Source organism: Phalacrocorax carbo, chromosome 6 (assembly GCF_963921805.1).
Source record: "Phalacrocorax carbo chromosome 6, bPhaCar2.1, whole genome shotgun sequence".
Lineage (NCBI taxonomy): Eukaryota > Metazoa > Chordata > Aves > Suliformes > Phalacrocoracidae > Phalacrocorax > Phalacrocorax carbo.
Genome location: NC_087518.1, coordinates 58568139 through 58587839, shown reverse-complemented (window position 1 = coordinate 58587839; position 19701 = coordinate 58568139). Strand labels below are relative to the sequence as shown.

Genomic DNA, 19701 nt, shown 5'->3' with positions numbered 1-19701 from the left:
TTTACTCCTCCAATCTAGTTTTTTTTATTTCCCACTGAAACGCCATTCTCTAGAACATCAGGTAGACCTTAGTGCCAGTGAGCTGTGTCTGTTCGATACAGATAATTTCAAACTCTGTTTGCTGTGACATGCAGAGCATGTGTATATAGATACATATCTAATACACCTATATAGAAAGAATATGTAGGTATACTATATATTATTAATAATAGATATAATACACACCTATATATAATATACCGGTATATAATATTCTGTTATTCCTATATGTAGAGGGGTATGTTGTTACTTTATAATATGTATAAACATATGTATAATATACCGGATCCTTGCACATTTTGACAGAATACCTATACTTTTGTACAGCATACTACTTCTCTGCTACCCTGCTTCCAAAAAGAAGCAGCAGCCTCTTAACAACCTATGCAGAGATGGTAGTCACGCCAATGTACCATTTACGAAGCTGTCTTTGTATTTGGACAAGTGTGGTGTCTCCTCAGTACCTGCAGTAGTGTATTTGGAGTTGCCGTTGTTTGAATGTGCTCTGTGCATTGTCTGTACGCAGGACTCATTTCCTGATCTGTGTTGCTACTTGACTCTTGATGCAGTGGTTGGAGTACAGGCGGTCTTTAGATGATGGATTTCTACAGTGTTTTTTCACCTTTTTTCCCCCTCTTTTCCTGCCTAGGTGTACTTAGGAGTCTGGGGAAATCTGCAGGGTGTTATAAAATGCCAGATGGAAGAAGTTGCTCAACTTGACTTTGGTACTGACCCAGAACCAAGGAAGGAAATAGTCCTGTTTGATAAACCAACAAGAGGAACCACTGTTGAGAAATTCAAAGAAATGGTATATGGTCTTTTTAAAGTAAGTATATGCTTATTTATTCTATTTTGACAGAAAGGCTTATTTTCCTGCAGCTGGAGAGAATGCCCTATTGTAAGAGCCTTTTTCAAGTGCCTGTTAGAGAAATAATCAGCACAAAAATAGTTTTCCCCAGAGGTGCTTATCTTGAAGTATGAAGTAACTAATTATCAGGTTTTTCCTTACTTTTTAAAAGATGAAAGCTGGTATGCATCTTGCATGGCCACAGCTTTCACTTGTATTTGTATACAAAATATGGTAAAAATATACTTTTGTTGTTGTTGTCGTTTTTGCTACTTTTGGGTTATTGTAACCAGGTGCAAAGGCTGAAGCACAGTTTGAAAACTGTTCGTGCTTGGGAAGACTCACCATGTTAACAGAATGAACAGGCGTACTTCTCCCAGTTCTTTCTGTGTTACATGAATGGGATGCTTCTGTTGCTTTAATGCTGCCCCAGAATTTTCATAATATAGAGTCATCACTTTGATGCTTTGTCGATACTGGTTTTGGGGTTTTCTTTCTTAAAATTCTCTTGCTAGTGCCAAAGCTCTGATGTCTCCAGTGAGGGAAATAATGCTGTTCTAGTTGAGCAAGCATAAGTGTACACATGCGCACACACATATAATTACGTAATGTTGATGACAGTTGTCATGCATTACAGTAGCTTTGTCTCTAAGAATGGGTGAGCAGTAGGTGGTTTAGAGTAGTTTTCAGGAGAATTTGGGAAAAGTTTATCTGGCTTTCTGTGTGCATTGAAAATGCACAGTTGAAAATGTAATGGTTCTGACTCCAGCAATAGCTTCTTTCTCTGTATTGATACAATGGAGGTGGTTATATCAAATAGCAGAATGAAGTATTTCAGTACACTTAGCATATGGGATTTGTACCCAGTGCGTCTTGGTACTTTTTATAGCTGGCCAAAATGTAGTTAATCCTGTAATTTCTCTGCAGCTGTAAGGTTTAATCAGCTGAAAACTAAACCTGATCTAAACATTTGAATTCTACATACTGTTTCAAAAAGAATATTTAACAAGTAACTTGTTATGATTTTTCTAAATCCTGATCTGACCAAGAACAGTGTTTGAATTTTAATGTTTGCATTTTGAAATGCAGGGAACACTAGTACTTTCAGAAGATTGTATACTTGGTGCCTTTTGAAAAGAGAACAAAAAGCAAGCTCTTCAGGCATCCGGTAGCAAGTCCTGTAACATCTATAACCAATGAAAACTAGAATGTAACATGCCCTACCTCACTATCCATAAAAGAAGAATAATGGGGTAATATGTCAGGTGGATTGGTGGTAGCTAATGAAATCGTATTTAATCTTTTTTGTTTGTTGCTTTTAGGCAAAATTGGGTGAACAAGGAAATCTTTCAGAACTGGTTAATCTCATCCTATCTTTTGCTGATGGAAACAAAGATGGTAGAGTTTCTTTGCCAGAGGCAAAATCTGCATGGGCACTTCTGCAGCTAGATGAGTTTTTGTTAATGGTGATCTTGCAGGATAAAGAACATACTCCCAAGTTGATGGGTTTTTGTGGGGATCTCTATGTGACTGAAAGAGTTGAATATACCTCCCTCTATGGAATCAGCCTTCCATGGATTATAGAACTTTTCATTCCCTCTGGCTTCAGAAGAAGCATGGACCAATGGTTCACTCCATCATGGCCAAGAAAGGCAAAAATAGCTATAGGACTTCTAGAATTTGTGGAGGATATTTTCCACGGACCTTATGGAAACTTTCTTATGTGTGATACAAGTGCCAAAAACTTGGGATACAATGATAAGTATGATTTGAAAATGATGGACATGAGAAGAATTGTGCCAGAAATTAATTTAAAGGAAATAATTAAAGATCGTCAGTGTGAGTCAGATTTGGACTGTATTTATGGTACAGACTGTAGAACTCTATGTGACCAAAGCAAAATGAGATGTACCACAAAAGTAATTCAGCCAAACTTGGCAAAAGCCTGTCAGCTACTGAAAGACTATCTGCTTCGTGGTGCTCCTTCCGACATCCACGAAGAACTAGAAAAACAGCTGTACTTGTGTATTGCCCTTAAGGTCACAGCAAATCAGATGGAAATGGAGCATTCTTTAATACTCAATAACTTAAAAACTTTACTGTGGAAGAAAATTTCCCATACAAATGACTCTTAGCTTCACCACCAGCAGAAGATAATACTGATGCCTGCCACTAGAGGTGGCCTACAGCATTTGATAAAAACGATCTGCAGCGTTTTTTAAAGACGTTTCTTTACTCAGATTTCATGAACAGTGCTCTAACTCCTTGCCCTTCAGTCGGTACCTTTGTGACAGGGCTTCTCAAAGAATGAACGTGCCACTGAATGATCGGGCAGAGGCCAGAAGCACTTCTGGTGTTCCAGTGCTGTGTTACGGAAACAAACCCTGCATGCTTGACTGTTTCTGTGCACTTTGTCAGACCTTGAACAGGATGAAAGTATTCACTGTGCCACCACATCAACTGATGGAACATCTTAAGAGTCTGTGAAGATCATTGCTCACTTGTGAAATATCTGCAACAGATTTTTATCTGAAGTAGTTTTAAGAAGAACCATTACTGCAAATATTGCGTCTGAGTCCAAGCTGCTTTTGTGAATAAACTGAACTGTGAGATAGAGGTTTCCTAATACCTTGGCATGGCAGAATTTGCACATTAATAATTTTTAAACTGTGGAAAATTTTGACTTTTATTCTTGAACTGACAGGTTGTAATATTGAGACTTAAATCATTCTGTTTACACCTTGTTACCTCATGCTTACATCTTGAATGTTTAAGTAGTTCAACACTTTTTAAGTCCTTATAGAGTGAACGATGTTGGGAGCCAAGACTTTTAGAATGTTATTCCTTAAAATCATGCATATACACTAGCAGCAATATCACCATCTCTTTCAAGAACTGTAGATTATCATACTTCACTTGAAACCTTTAACCCAAATTAAGCTGTAGCAAAAATTGAGACGTAAGGAGTTTGTGGATTGAGCTATTTCATGAGAACAGAAGCAAATTAATGTTTAAAACTGATAGCAGAAGTGTCCTAACAGTTAAAAAATGAACCTTGTATAGTGAGGGAACCTGCTGTATGACATGTGAAACAAGTAATAGTTGCAGATCAAGTCTTGACTCTGCTGTTCCTCCAAATTTAGCTGCAGATGAAATCCTCTTGAATTATTACTGTAAGTATGCAAGCTCGAGCTGAACTGTAGGACAGAAGCAGGATTGTTCAGGATCATGGAATATTGCTTACATGGGAGCCTAGGAGATAGTAACAGCTAGCAATGACATGGGACGTAACACGCTACTGCTCACTTAGTGTTTTTTTTCTAGTGGCATCTACGAGTCATTAAGTCCCAAGTCATGAGTAAATAAACACCATCTGATCCTGGCACTCCACAGGGTATGACCACTGTTACCACCTCTACCTGCATCCCTGTTGTTCCTCAGATTTACATCTATGTTCACAATTATGCAGAATTGGATGTCCATAAAACACCTTAGTACTGTCCTCAATACTTACCTGTTAATGTATAAATTATACATTAATACATTAATGACTTTAATGGCAGTCATCTGTATATGTCTCTACTGGCCCCTTAATTCATTTTCAGCATAGGAAAAAATAAGCTTTATTTAAATATTTGAAAGGTTGGTAAGTGCTTTAAGTGTGCTCTACTGAATGCCTTCCTTGAATGGCTAAACTGAAGAACAGGACCAACATAGAGTCATTTCTCCGTACCATATGTAATAGTACATAGCTTGGGTTAAGAGCATACTGTTTTGTAAACATCAGCTTTTTAGTTTAAGAATTACTATGCTAATGCGATCTGTTGTCTCTAACTTGATCATGTCTTCCCACCACAAGCTAGTAAGTATTTGTAGCCAGCAATGCACTCAGATGTAAAGTGGTCATGTCCTTGGTGGAAAAATCTTGACTGTAACTGCTACTAGATTTTGGGCAGAGAAGGTTATTGAATCCAAAAAGATGTTGGGTATTTTAAACACCTGGAGAACATGTTTAATAGTGCAGTTTGTACAGAACCTTCATTTTTATTCCTGTTGCATCAACTTTGAGCTTTCATTGGATTCCCGCCCCCGTTTGTTTACAATAAATCACAGGCCTTTCTCTTTCAATCACAGCACTTATTCTGTATCAGTGTGCTAGAGGAATGTTTTGCTTTGTGTAGCCAACTTGACTAGTGCTTTAACTGTGCAAGCAACTTCAGTAAAACTAGTGAGAAACAAATAATGAAGAAGTACCTATGAAATGGAGAGGTAGAAGATAGGGGATAGGAGCCAGTCCAGGCATCTAATATACAACTTAAAAGTGAATTCTCTTGTCTCATCACTGAATGTGAGGTATTTAGTTTAAGACTACCTCTTTCAGCAGCACCCAGAACATGGAGCTAAGTCCATGGAAGTGCTTACTTCAGTTACTGGAGGAAGCTTAAATACTTCAATTAGACATGTACTCCTGGATCAGCTACAGTTAAGTCACTATAAACACTGTTCTGTTCCTGAAAGCCTAACACTGCCTTTAGGGAGAGGCTGTAGAACCTACTGTGACTACTCCTGCTTTTTCCTTAAGCTACATACAGCTTCCCCCATCACATTAAGTATGACAGAAGAAAAATGGTGAAGGACTTAAAACACCCTTTTAAAAAATGTAAAGTCTTTTTGCAGTTAGAAGCAGCAAGTTCTTCTAATACTAGTCACACCCCAAATTAAACTCATTTCCTCTTCTTATGGGAATTCTTCTAATGCAGCAGCCTTGGTTTTGAAGTCTGTCACCTCTCTTTGATGTGAAGGAGTTCAATTCATACAGTACATCAAGGGGTTTTTTTCCCTTCAAGGCTACAGAATATCTGGATCATAAAGTATTCTGCATCTTTAGGATAAATTAATAAGCCAGTCTTACACCATTCCTTATTCAATAAATTTATTGCCACTTCTTCCAAAGCTTCATAGAAAATTGTGGAAGTTGTCTTAACTATCAGCTGCGCGTTCCTGGGCCCTAAGAAAGCTAGCCTTCTTCTGAGCAACACGATCTTTCTTCTGGGCAAGGGACATCTTGGGACAGTTCCATCTGCAAAGTAAGCACAGCATAAGCTATATCCAAGGCAGAAATAAGCAAAAAGCTGGTTGAGAAAGCTGTGGTGCACCAGAACTGTGATTAAGGGTGCTATGCTATAACATATTACCACTTCTGTAACACGCTTTATTTCCCCATCATGATTCAAGGCTGGACTTAGGGCAGCACAAAAAGGCACGGTTCAACTGCAGCAGTTTAACTCCTCAAGAGGTAAGCTCAGTACTCTTGTGCCTAGAATATAGGCACTATCAAGCCCAATGCAACAGCTGTGCCTTTACTTCTTTTCTTCTAGACCCCTGAGAAGTCATGATAGTTTAGTACTCAAATGAGCGAGCCTGCCCTCCCCTGAAGAGAAGTGCTTTTCCCACTGAAAACACAAAGACCTGAGATACACACTTCAGAGTTCCAGCTATGCAGGCCCCAAGCATGCTGCACTTGTAAACTTTAAAATTTAAAAGCCCCCAGCTCTTAGATTCCTACTGCTAATGTTACCTGCTGAAGTTACACAGAAATGCTTCTATCTTAATCTGATCTAGAACACATGTTTTAACACAATGCGATGTTTTACAATCTGTTTTAACATAACTAAAGTATCTTCGACAGAGAAGTCTCACTCATGTTAAAGAGAAGGAAAGTTTTACCTCTTTTTCTTGACTTCTCTCTTGGGCTTCTTTTCGTGGACTGGATTATCCCGTATAGCAGCATGGGCTTTTTTATACATTTCTTCCATCTTAAAAAGAATTAAAAATTGTTAAATTCTCTATAGTGGTCCAGTTGTAGGATTACATAAAAAATATCCAAGATACCCTTACCCCAGCATGCACTAGAGACAGGTTTCATCACCCTACACCTTGTAATTCTGTGTGGCTGCCTTTAAAACACTTCATACAGAAGATCACTGCCATGGCATACTAAAATTCTTACTGTCCCTGTAATACAATTCAAATATCCAGACCCACAACTTAAGACAAAAGGAAAAAAGTAATTTTATCCTTACTTTACAGTTTGGGGAAACAAGGCCACAGAGTAACTACAGACCACTTACAGGTCTCCTAAATACAGACTGGCATCTTGCCGTTAAAATACTGTTTCCTCTGAAGCCTACTTTCAGTGACATAGCTTCCCTATATTTAAAGGCAGTCTAAAAAGCTATTCCTCTTCTGCCTAGAATAAAATACTTCATCTTTACTTACTCCAAAATTACTCCACACAACAGTTTTCAGACCATACTGCAGTACACATTACAAAGCTGCTTAGTAAGAGGGAAAGAGCAGAAGAGGTTGCGAAAGCAGATACAGATTCACAAGTCTTGCAAGAACCATGACAGTCCCTGCATCATCCCCAAGGATGCACTAACAGAAATGCATTAGCAGAGGCTACACCCAGACAGCAATTTCTGACAGCTTGTAGAGCCAGTTGTTGTATTTGAGCGACTATTCTTCCAACATTTAGGACAGGACAATGGAAGTGATCTGTCCAGTTCTACAGATTAACAGCAGAAGGTACCAGGGGATCCCCATCTGTCTGCTGTTCTGTCCCCAAGACAACTATGGCTCCATAAGGGTGCCAATTTTAAGAATACCTTTGCTGGTGGTTAATTAAGACCACTAGACCCCAGTTGTGAGAAGCTTTCTGGATGTTCAAAGAATAACCGCTATTGACATACATCAATAACTAGCTGTTAGCATAAGTCCTGGACCCGCTTTATTGCAATATAAGCTGTAAATACTGTTTGTGTAGTAAAAGAGATTAAGTTGGCATTTACAATACATTACTTATTTTAAGTAACAACTAAGTTACAAAAAATCAGCCATTAGTTAAGTTTACAAAAAGAACCTCCAAAATCCCACAGCATTAAAGGAATAAAGAATGAAGTTAAGTTTTCTATAGCCTAAGAAGGGGACACAAGAATGTTTGTTTCAAGCTTCAGGACGTCTAAGTGGGGAAACCAAGCAAGATCATTACAGGCAGCAAGACAAGCTGTCTGAAAGGAGTTTAACACTCGAAAGAAGTGAAAGCAGCACCTTGGAAATCTTATATATCTTCTAGTGTTTTGCACAAAATACTCTAAAATTTAAAGTACTAAAATAAGATGCATTACACTCTCTGTAGCTTCATGAGGTGCTAGTTTCTACAACAGAGCTGGCTAGGGCTGTTCCATGTTCACCTGGGATCTAGAACTACCTACTGGGTCACACAAGTCACGAAACAGAGCTGACCTAGAGTGTGTCCTCGCACTTGCAGCCACCACAGCTGCAGAAGTGACGAGCTGTGGTGCAGGATTAGGGATGACTGAGTAGCAGGTACAGAAAGTGCAAGTTAATTTCTAGATTGGGGGGGGGAAGCAGTCTAGCTTAGAATACAGTCCTGTAAGCTTAGATTTAGAGGCAGAATGGTAAGCTTCACAGCAAGAAAAAAAGACCTCACTTTCAAAAGCACTACAATACACTGCAAAGCCCTTAATGAAGGAAAAAAATAGTTTCTTTGCACAGATAACATACAACATAAACCACATTATTTTACATATCAAGCTTATCTGTGTTATTAGAGAAGGCCCAGCACAAGATTTAGCAGCATCCCTGTTAATGCCCAAAAGCCAGCCAGATAAATCTTACCCCATCAGGTGTTACATTGTTCTTTATGTATTGGGAGAACTGTTTTTTGTAAGCATCTTCATCCTCCTCCATCAGGTAACGCATATAATCTGCAACATTTTGGCCCATGATATGCTTGCGGTGAACCTCTGCATTGAATTCTTTGCTTTCCGAGTCATAACCAGGGAAACGTTTGGTACTGTGAAACGGCAGTAACAGTCAGATTAAGACACATTGCCAAACCCCCTAATTCGGAGGCTAGGTTCCACAAAGAAACAACTGATACATCAGATCCTCCTACAGGTAACTGAGGGATAGGACCCTCTTATTAAAAATGAAGAGATCCAGAAAATTAAGAAATAGAAGTTTGAAGTTTGCCCCGGCTGCCATCAGTCCCGTCTTGAAACAGTGCAGTACATCATACACACACCATGGACCAACTACAGAGTGTTCAGTCGTTGGGGGTATCATCATGTAGCAGCCAGAAGTCAGAAAAACTGGACAGTTAGTCAAGAACAACTAGGACAGTGTGGGAGAGGATAGGAAAACACAATGTATCTCAGGATTTTTTTCCCCCCCCCACTGCTGCTAGCAGAAAGCAGCAGTCAGCTGTAATGCCAGCGTTAGCCAACACTGGCAAATATCTCGATTCCGTCATTCGTAGCCTATGACAGGAGTTGTCAAAACTTCCACGTGGAAACTTTAAGTGCAGGTGGACCGCTCAGACCTACCACTGTACTGACAACTGTAGCAAATGTCAATGGTTTTGTCGCCGGTACATGCAGCGTTTCACAGTGAAATTAATACATATGCACAATTGGCTAAAGACTTAAGAGAATACTAAAGGTTTTTTACTTAAGTGCATTCAATCACTTGATGATTTTAAGTAAAAGCAACAAGATGACTCTTTAGAAACTAAAAATTTAATAGCATCTCTTGAGAGTTGCAGGATCCCAAGCAGCACTATCGAAATTGCACTTGGGATTAAAAAACAAGGAAGAACCAACCACAAACCCGCCCCCCCCAGAACCTAGGCTACATTATATCAACCTAAAGCAACAGTGTAAGTAGACACATACAGAAGTATCTCAAGTTAATTCTACAGGAGTTCTTCCAAACAGACTATCTTACCTATGAGGGATGGACAGACCACCGTCCACTGCACCCTTCAGAGCACCGAAGACTTTGTTTCCAGTGGTAGTTCTGGCAAGACCTGCATCCAGGTAGCATGTGAAAGCACCAGGCTTTCCATCCACACTTTCCACATTGTATTCATCACCAGTCACTTCAACTTGGCCTTCGTAGATCTTATCAAGGCCAAATTTATTCAGAAGCTGTGGAGAAGGAGGGAGAAAAAGCACTTCTGAAATTCTTCCTGTTTATTGATAAAATGAAGAATCGCCACCACCTTAAAGCATAAATTTGCAGTAGAAGCCTCATGTTTTTAACAAACATCTTTACAAAAATGATGCACCCCATACTAATAACAAAGCTTTTAACAACCATCGTGGTAAGCACATCTGTTAAGTTTCAACCTTTTGTTCCAACAGGTACACCAGTAAACTTAAGGCTTATTCATGAGCTCGTATGGAAAAATGGATGGATACTGTTTACATGTTTTCAAACTCTTGAATGTACATTTCTTACATTTTTATCCTGACTCCCTCCCTCCCTCCATCAAATTTAAGTGCCAAGACTTAAAAGTGGGCTGCTGGAGTTGAAACTGCCTGCTGTCACACTTCTCACTGTGATTTGACGGTCAAAGAGGCCATCAAATCTATATTGTAAAGAGCAAAATTATTATTTAGAGAAGGCCACAGAGGTCAGGCACCTATACAGACATGCCACTTAAGAAAGCAGGCTTTCTCTTTTGTAGGAAAACCAGAAAAAAACAGAGCAGCAGCTTCCAGACAACATGACAGATACCTACCCTGCGAGCCAAGAGCAGACCTGTACAGTACGCTGCTGCGTAATTGGTCAGGCCAACCTTCACACCATATTTTGGCAGCTCGTGGGCATAAGCAGCACAGACAATCATGTCACCTTCAATTCTGGCATAGGCAATCTGACAACAAAACAACTGTTAGTATTCTCACAGTAATTCAGGGCTCAATTTATTCTTTCATTGACATCTCCTTAAGCCGACAGGAATTCTGTATAGAGAAGTCCAGCAAACTGCCAACCTTTGTGTGCAAGCTCAACAGGTTGTGGTTTCTTTTTTTTAAGGCATAATTAGCTCCTCAAGTATAGACGCAAAGAACTCAAACCTATATTAGACCAGAGAAAGCATATGTCAGCAACAACTTTTATTTACCTCTCCACACACATCAAGAGGCCAGGAAATTGCTTCCAAAAGCAACCTTTCAAAGAGTCGTTACAGATGTGGATGGATTCTGTCCTGCTTTCTGTGTGTAGTTGTCATGTAACGCAGTATATAATCCACCTCAGAAAAATGCAAAAGCATCTGATACAGAGTTTGTGCTAACATTAACTACTAACCTTATGGAATGATTTTGTTCATGGGTCAGAGATTTTTATAATCTCAGGGGTCTCCCGTGAGACAGCAGTACTACCAGATGTGTTTCTACTGCTCCTCTCACATACAGAACGGTCTCCTTTTGACTCCCACACCTCAACTACATCCAGAAGTTGACCCCTTTTTGCAGGATTTCTACATCTGACTGGTAGTGCCTTTCCAGCATGTAAGCACCTACCACCACCGATTTTTGTTTCAACGATTAAACAACCTCATCAAGGTCATGCAGTTTTATCTGAACTGACTGTAAGAACAGCACTCTCCACTGTTCTCAAAAGGTAATTATTCTATGGAGAAAGAAACAACAGTTAAACTTTTCTCGCATTTTTTTTTTTTTAACAACACATACTTATGACAAAACAAATAGACCAAGTTTTTAACTTCAGAATTAGTCAAACATTCTCAAAATTAAACAAGAGAGCGAACCACAGTGAGAATGCCCACGATGCCAGATGCAACTGCATACGTAATATGCATGGAAAAAATGCCTTCCGTTCTTATTTACCAGTCTCCTTTAGTCTCACAGCAAAGCCATCATACAGCCTACCTGCTTCACATGATCCACGTAGCATCACAGGAAAAAAAAAACCTCTCAAAAGCGAGGGCACCTTTAGATACAGTGCAACAGTCAGTGCAGGTTGACAGGTCACATAGTCAACTTTGTTGCCTTCAGTTGACCAAAAAGGCCCTCCTTTCAAAGCACTTGAAAGACAGCAGAAGAAACCCAGAGAAATCTTCCCTCTCCCTAAAATCTTCTACTTATCTCCGCGTCATTAAACCAGCACAATCTTACATTACAAATAACCTCGCTGAAGAATGTTGACACTAGTTAAACTTGTTTTGTATCACAAATACGGTTTATTACTGAAATCGTGTCAACATTAAAGATTATTCTCCTCTACAAAACTATTTTTCAATATAAAACCAGCTCAGATCCAGCCTAAAACCCCCCGGCTGCTTCAACCATCTCCCTTTCTGCTTATTTCACTCCAGGAAGGCTGGTCTGCACATCGCGAGCACCACAGGCCTTACCTGGCAAATGATGTCTCTGTTGGTAACACGCACAATCATCCTATATTTAGGGGTGTTGTACTTGTTTTTATCTTGTATTACCAAACGTTTGCGGGCATAGTAATCAGTCTTGCCCTCTGAAAAACAACAGTTAAGGTGTAGAAGACACATGTGAAAAAAGCAGTATTCATAAGTGACATTTAGTTATATGTGACAGAGAATTTAACAATACCTCTCCTTCTCCTGAATTTCACTTGGTATCTCTTGAAGTACGCCTTATTCTTGACAACTTTCACAAACCCCTTGAATAAGAAGCATAACTAGACGTCATTAACGATACAACCACGTAAGCCAAGACCACTCTAACTAAATTAAACCTGCTGTAAATAAAACCGCGGCGAAGCCAGGAATAATGTATTTACCTATGCATTTAGATAAAAAACCCCACCCAAACCCCAGAGTTCCTGTCCTTCCGCCAGGACCCAACGCACGCTACTCCCCAGAACCCCAGACACAGGACTTGGGAGCAGGACGCCCTCCGGTCGCCCCCCGCCCCAGCCAGCTGCTTCTCTGGCGAGTTCTGCGGCGGAGCCAGCTTCCCCCGCAGCCCCCCACCGCTCGGCGGGGACAGCAACCTCCACCGATATCGCGACACGGCCTCCCCGACACCCGCCGCCGCTTCAGAGGAGCGGGAAGGCCCCTCCGCCACCCTGCGTCCCGGGAGCCCGACCGCGACCACGGCCCCGGCCCAGCACGACGCCGCCCCGAGCCGGCAGGCCGCGGCCCGGAGGGTAGCGAGGCCGACCCAGACAGCGCCGGCCGCCGCCGCACCGCCCCGAGCCGCCCCACGGCCCGGCGCCGGCGCTAACGGCAGCCATTGCCACGCTGGAGCCGCCGCGGCCGGCCCGGGGCCCATCGGGCTCCATCGCGCTCCATCCGGGCGGACGGAGGCTCACGGAGAGCACAGGGCGGCGGACAGAGCTTCCCCGCGCCGGGCAGGCCCCGCGGGGCCGGTACTGACCATCGTGCCAGGTACTGTCCGGTCTAGGCCTAGGCCGGGGCCCGCTCCGCACAACGACTGCGCTCGGCAGCAGGGGGGAAAAGGCCGCGCCCACCGCGCAGCCGCAGCTCCTAGCCTGGCCGGCCCGGCCCCGCCGTGCTGCCCCCTGCCGGCCCGGAGGAGCGCCCGCCCGGGGCGGAGCCGCCTCCCGCCCGGGTCCGCGGGATGACGGGTGGAGGGGGGTGGCGGGGCCCCCCGCACTCGCCGCCGGCCTGCGGGCAGCGGGGCACAGAATCACAGACTCACAGAAGGTAGGGTTTGGAAGGGCCCTCTGGAGATCCCCCCCCCGCTTGAGCAGGCACCCCCAGAGCAGGGGCACAGGGCCGCGTCCAGGCGGGGGGTGAATGTCTCCAGGGAAGGGACCCCACAGCCTCTCTGGGCAGCCTGTGCCCCTGCTCCGGCACCCGCACAGGGAAGGGGTTTGTCCTCATCTTCAGGGGGAACTTCCCGTGTTCCAACTTGTGCCCATCCCCCCTTGGCCTGGCGTTGGGCACCACTGAAAAGAGCCCGGCCCCATCCTCCTGACACCTGCCCTTCAGATATTTATAGGCATTGATGAGATCCCCCCTCAGCCTTCTCTTCTCCAGGCTGAACAAACCCAGGTCTCTCAGCCTTTCCTCACAAGGGAGATGCTCCAGCCCCTGACCACCTTCATAGCTCTCCGCTGGACTCTCCAGCAGCTCCCTGTCAGTCTGGAACTGGGGGGCCCAGAACTGGATGCAGCACTCCAGATGTGGCCTCAGTGGGGCAGAACAGAGGGGGAGGATAACCTCCCTCGCCCTGCTGGCCACACTCCTTTTTATAGTACCCCAGGACACGCTTGGCCTTCTTGGCCCCAAGGGCACAGTGCTGGGTCAGGGTCACCTCGCTGGCCCCAGCACTCCCAGGGCCTTCTGAGCAGATCTGCTTTCCAGCAAGTCAGTCCCCAGCCTGTGCTGGAGCATGGGGTTGTTCCTCCCCAGGGGCAGGACCTTGCACTTGTTCATAACTAAGGTCATCTCTGAACGGGTCAGGGAAATGCAATCAGAGAGAGCGACTTGGTGGTTCTGGTCAGCGGTGAGTTGAATGTGAGCCAGCTGTGCCCTGGGATGCATCAAGCACTGCATTGCAGCCGATCGAGGGAGGTGATTGTCGTGCTCTGCTCTGTGCTGGCGTGGCCTCACCTCGAGCACCCTGCAGTTTTGGGCGCTACAGGGATACAAAGTCACTAGAGAGTGCTCGGGGGAGGGCCACAAAATTGGTGAAGTGTTTAGAGGGGAAGCCATATGAGGAGCGGCTAAAGTCACTTGGTTTGTTCAGCCTGGAGCAGAGGAGGCTGAGGGCAGCCCTCATCGCAGTCTCCAGCTTCCTCACAAGGGGAGGAGGAGGGGCAGGAGCTGATCTCTTCTTTCTGGTCCCCAACAATAGGACCCGAGGGAATGGCAGGGAGATGGGCCAGGGGAGGGTTAGGCTGGGCATTAGGAAAAGTTTCTTCCCCCAGAGGGTGGTGGAGCCCTGGAACAGGCTCCCCAGGGAGGCATCACAACACCAGCCTGGCAATATTCAAGAAACACTTGGACACGGCCCTCAGAGACACAGTGTGAATTTTGGGGCTGTCCTGTGCAGGGGCAGGAGTTGGACTCGATGATGCATGTGGGTCCCTTCCAACTCAGGGCATTCTATGATTCTATGGCTCTATGAATTCTAGAGGAAAATAAAATTACCACAGCCACCTGATGCCCGCATGTAATGTGTCGTTGCTCCCCGGCCTTCCTTTGTTAGCCGCCAAAGCAGTTATCAGCAAAGGGATTCTTACAGCAGAAAAATCAATAGAGTTGATCTTAAAAGTCACCGATTATGGAAACATTATAGGATTTTAATTCCCTTTGTTTTCTAGGGAAAATTCTCACAGTTGATTGAACAGAAAATAATTGAAACGTGAAGCCAACAGCCATCAAATGCTGTTCCTAAAATAAACTATAGATGCTTGGGACAATTGATATTTGATGAAATAAAGCAAGAACGTATGCTCGCATACATATATACACATATACTGGGACAAACAGGTCAAGTGGCACCAGATATTGTGATGTCAGATAAAAGTGCAGAAAGCCAGCATCTCTGGTCCTGATGCACTTTTCTGGTTATCCTCATTCACCTTACTAAAAAAGAAACCCCACCACGCTGTTATACATAGACCAATATTTTAAAATATTATTAATTTGATAAAAATATCCACAAGAGAATGAAAGAAATAATAAGCGTTTCCTACATCAGACAAGTACTAGCATGGTTCATAGCAGGGACGTACCCGCTACCTTCCAAAATCATTTAACTATCTGCATCTGAATTTTTAAAAGGTGAGAATTCTACGTACTTTTCAATTTTTACATAAAGTAACTGTAGGGGAGCACATTGCCTCAGCTACTTTCTAGCATATAGCTAAAAGACAGCAGATTTAGGCTAGAGATAAGGAAGAAACTTGTTACAATGAGGGTGGTGAAGCGCTGGAATGGGTTGCCTAGAGAGGGTGTGGAGGCCCCATCCCTAGAGACATCCAAGGCCAGGTCAGACAGGGCTCTGAGCAACCTGGTCTAGTTGAAAATGTCCCTGCTCACCACAGGGGGGTTGGACTAAATGGGCTCTATAGGTCCCTTCGCCGCCCCAACCATTTGATGACATAATTGCCCACAATTGCTGGGCAATTAATTACTTTGATGAAAAACACCTCACATCAATGGCATCATAAGCAAGACTCCATTAGTCTTGTTGCTAAACAAGAACAAATAAAATAAATTTTTTATTCTTCGCAACAGGAGGAGTTTTGGCTCCTAAAACAGCTTACCATCACAAAAATCAGCCCATTATCCCATCGTGCCTCCACATGTGTTCATGCTCGTTGTCACCCTGCAAAACAGGGAGGTTCTAGCTGAGCTTATTAGCCCCACCCCTGAATCACCTACAAATTCAGGGCACATTTTTCCTCTGCCTTCAGTGATAATGTTTCTTAAAAGGGTGACTACTATTCATAGTAGTGCTGAAATTGTTGAGGTAAAAGCTAAGATTTTAAAATGCTTTAATAAAGTGCTTTTTGCTGATAGCACTTACTGATAGGGAAAAAGTATATTTGCATTTTTTTCTCTGCTGCTATTTCTCATTTTCTGTTATATTGTACAAAGTGCTTTTACTTGGTGTGTTCTGGAGAGCAAGGTACCACGCAGGTCTCTCAGAGCAGCGTTTTATATTTGGAAGAAGCCTCTTGAACTGATGAATCCACTCCGGCAAGCAGGGTCCCTCTCCCTGTTTGTCCGCGGGGAACCCACAGCGGTAAGGCTGTTCTCTGTGATGGGACTGAGCTGGGTGATCACTTGTAGTAGCTGTACTTTTTCTGCTGCCATTTGCAACAGCTGATAGCATTACTGAAGCAAAAAAAGCTATGCTGGAGGCCTATCTATAGCTTATTCCCGCTATTGCTGCTTACTGGTTTTATAAGAGTATATTCTTTGTATATTTGGCTATAAAGCAGTGCGTAGAGTGGTGTACGTGTCCTGGTAGTGATAAGGCTTTTTTTTTTTTAGGTTAAGCTTTTGTTAGAATTCTTGCAGGTGAGGACTTTTGTATGGTTTTGTCTCTATTCTTTGCAGAAGTGCAGTGGCGAACGGGCTCGTTGTTGGACGGGGTGCAGCTCCAGGGGGACAATCTCTCAACTGTTTGTGTAACTGAACTGGTATCCGACTGAAATGTGTCTGACAAATGCTCATAAGGAAGGGCCCATCTGGCCTGAGGTGCTCGGTGCTCCTGGAGAGCGCGTTATTGTGTGTAACCTCCAATGTATAGGTGATGTTATGGAAATCCCTGGGCAGGTCTACATCAGAAAACCCTACTCTTGGGGGAGCAGATGCAATGCATCCTTACCTTGTGTCGAGGTGATGCAGTAGTTTCTTTGCTCCACCGTTGCCGTGAGTGGCAAGGGCATGAGTGGGAGTGCTGTTGGGGGCATGGTGTGCCAGTGAAGGTGCTGTGACTTGGCGTTCGGCATATGGGAGCGGGGTGTGGCGTGGTGGTTTTTTGCCCTTACAGTAGCAATGACATAACGGGGTGACCTGCAAGGCGGGAGCATGTAAGTACCCTGCCACGCTTGTGAGGGCAGCGTGCCGCCCGGCTTTCCACCACACGTGTGGTGCCCCCCACCCGTGAACCAGGGGAGCCGTGGCTTTCGTGCCAGCAGGCCCTGCCGACGCCGGGCCGGCTACCGGCGGGGCAGAGCCGTGTCCCGCCGCGGCGTGGCGCGGGCCGGTCGCGCGTGGGCCGGTCGTGCGTGGGCGCGGGGCTGCCCTTGGCGGCGGCGGCTGCGCGCTGAGTGCGCCTGCGCGCGTCGCGGGCAGGGACGTGGCCCGGCTGCCGGGACCGGCGGAGCGCGGCGGCGGGGGGCTGCGGGGGACGCCGATGCTCGCGCCTCCCTGCCGCGGGCAACGCTTCCAAGGTGAGGCGCGGCCGGGCCCACGCCCCCGCCGCTGAGGGGGCACGGCCGGGCCTAGGCGGGGCGCGGCGACCCCGTCCCGTCCTCTCCCGTCGGGCCGCGGCGGGGGCGTCGCCACCCCCAGCCTCCCCCGGGCCGGGGCCCTCCCGCCGCCGTGGAACGGGGAAGCGAGCGGCGTCGCCGCGCCGCTGCCGGGCGAGGGGAAACCCGGTCTCCCCCACGGCGACCCGCGGGGTGTGTGTGTGTGTGTGTGGCGGGGGGGACGGGAGGCCGCGGGGGCCGCGCCTCAGCCGCCGCCTCAGCCCGCGGCCGCCGCGGGGACGCGAGTGGGTATTTGGCAGCTCCGCGGTGGAAGTTCCCCGTGGTGGCGGTGGGGAGGGGCGCTCGGCCCAGGGAAGGCTTCGGCGGGTCTGCCTGCAGAGGGTGACTGCTTCCTTGGGTTTATGGAAACGACGTTAAACCGGGAACCCACGGGTGTCGCATTCCTGAGAGATAATTTTCAAACGCTTCTTCGAGGGTCTCATTCACCGGCCCCTCCTGGTGCGTCTGCACGGACATGATTATATAAATAAGGGTAAAAAAATCGATGTTAATGTTCTGGCTCCTTGTTCTCTATTCCAGCTGTTTTTCTCTGTGTTATTTTTCTGTGTTTCTGTATAATTCGTTGCTCATCAGTGCAGTTTTATAGGAAGCGTGAAGTTGGCATACCATTTTGTATTTCCAGCTTGAGCTGGTGTTAACGCTGACTGTACCAAAACAGAGGGTTTCCCATCAGCCTGGGACAAATCTTTTTTTACTTAATTTTTCAAGGATTGCATACAAAAGATGTAGAAGGGAGGCAGATTCATAGAGAGAAGAACTGACAATATTTGGTATGTTTTACCTATCTCCAAAAGTATTTGTCAAAAAATTAAAAACTTTTTTTCCTACTTGCTTTACTTTATGTGGCTAAAGGAGATGGTAACTGTATCTTGTTTCTGTTTTTTTTTTTTCTGGTAGATAGTATTGTATTAAAAAGAAGTGCTTTGCATCAATGTGCCTGTTAATTTCTCTTCCCTTCTTTCAGTGTGCAGTTTGTGCTCTGATTGTGATTGTACAGCTCTATATTTACACTTATAAAGATTTAAAGCTTATTTTGAAACGCGTAGACAAGAATTCTATTTCAAGTAAGGGTTAAGAGAGGAAATAAGAGATGGCCAGTGGAAAAGAGCTGCAGAATCAGGAGGAGAGTGTTCAGTGTTATGAATCAACATTGCCCAAATTTGATAAACTCAGATGAGAGGAGTGGTAATCGTCATGGGGTGTCTGCCTGGCCCAGTGGTACCACTGAGAGGAGCAGATCTTTGGAGAAGACAGATTCAGTGGAGCAGCCCTGCTTTCCCCCATATCTCTTCCTAACCTCCTACAGGCTGAGGTTTAGGGACTTCCTGAGCTACAGCTTTGGTGCCTTGGGGTTTTTCTGTTTTGGTTTTTTTGGTGGCTTTTCTTTTTTTTTATTGCTCTCCGTATGCTTGTCTTCTGTGGACTTTCTGGATTGCTTTTGAACAAGTAAGCAGGAGATGGTTGGAGGGTGGAATGGTTGAAGGGGGACTCATGGGAAGGAAGAGATGGGAGAAAAGCCTTTCACAGTTTACAAGAAGAGAAGGGGTGGGGGAAATGACGTGCCTAAACAGTTACTGTTGGTTTCTTCTCTGGGTAGGACGGTAATATATGGAGAACTAATAAAAATAGGAAGAAAAGTCCTTTGTCAGTGAATATTGGAAAAATTGTTTACCTTGCTAATGCAAGCTTCTAAGATCATGATTTAGAAGGGGGAAAATAGCTAAGTTGGGGTATGCATACTTAGTAGTATGTTTACAAGCTCTTACTCTTCCTGGTTTGATTGCTTAACTTGTAGGAAAAATAAATTTCTAATGCTTAAGGAAGAGGCGTAATAGAATTTAATATTTTAGGTATCATTTTAAGTGTCAAATGCATAGTTTAAAAGAAAAACATTTTCTGGCATTCTGAGAGAGGAACAATAAAGAAAACAAATCCTGACTTCATGAATGTTGTTTTATCAACCCATA

The 19701-nt window shown here is 44.5% G+C and overlaps 3 protein-coding genes, 1 long non-coding RNA gene and 1 other non-coding gene across 9 annotated transcripts in view; 3 read left to right on the top strand and 2 right to left on the bottom strand.

Moving 5' to 3' along the window:
- Positions 1-692: 692 nt before the first annotated feature.
- Positions 693-5014, top strand: DIPK1A (divergent protein kinase domain 1A). Its single transcript, XM_064455507.1, has 2 exons — positions 693-865; positions 2209-5014. Exons 1-2 carry the CDS (start codon positions 737-739, stop codon positions 3019-3021), a joined length of 942 nt encoding a protein of 313 aa, XP_064311577.1. The 5' UTR covers positions 693-736; the 3' UTR covers positions 3022-5014.
- A 788-nt stretch (positions 5015-5802) lies between these two features.
- RPL5 (ribosomal protein L5) lies at positions 5803-13251 on the bottom strand. The gene is made up of 8 exons (XM_064455508.1): positions 13135-13251; positions 12346-12415; positions 12135-12250; positions 10497-10631; positions 9698-9900; positions 8588-8765; positions 6614-6702; positions 5803-5966 (listed from the first exon to the last, which is right to left on the bottom strand). Exons 1-8 carry the CDS (start codon positions 13135-13137, stop codon positions 5867-5869), a joined length of 894 nt encoding a protein of 297 aa, XP_064311578.1. The 5' UTR covers positions 13138-13251; the 3' UTR covers positions 5803-5866.
- On the bottom strand, positions 8949-9045 carry LOC135314132 (small nucleolar RNA SNORD21). The gene has a single exon (XR_010373601.1). It is a non-coding gene; the product is annotated as a small nucleolar RNA SNORD21 (small nucleolar RNA).
- LOC135313975 (uncharacterized) lies at positions 9897-13216 on the top strand. Its single transcript, XR_010373486.1, has 2 exons — positions 9897-10200; positions 12593-13216. It is a non-coding gene; the product is annotated as an uncharacterized LOC135313975 (long non-coding RNA).
- A 4250-nt stretch (positions 13252-17501) lies between the features above and the next one.
- Positions 17502-19701, top strand: part of EVI5 (ecotropic viral integration site 5) — an 84065-nt gene continuing 81865 nt past the window's right edge. For all 5 annotated transcript variants that reach the window (XM_064455504.1, XM_064455502.1, XM_064455503.1 and 2 more), the window contains exon 1: positions 17502-17635. The gene's annotated coding sequence lies outside the window, so the exon portion shown is untranslated. The remainder of the gene's footprint in view (positions 17636-19701) is intronic.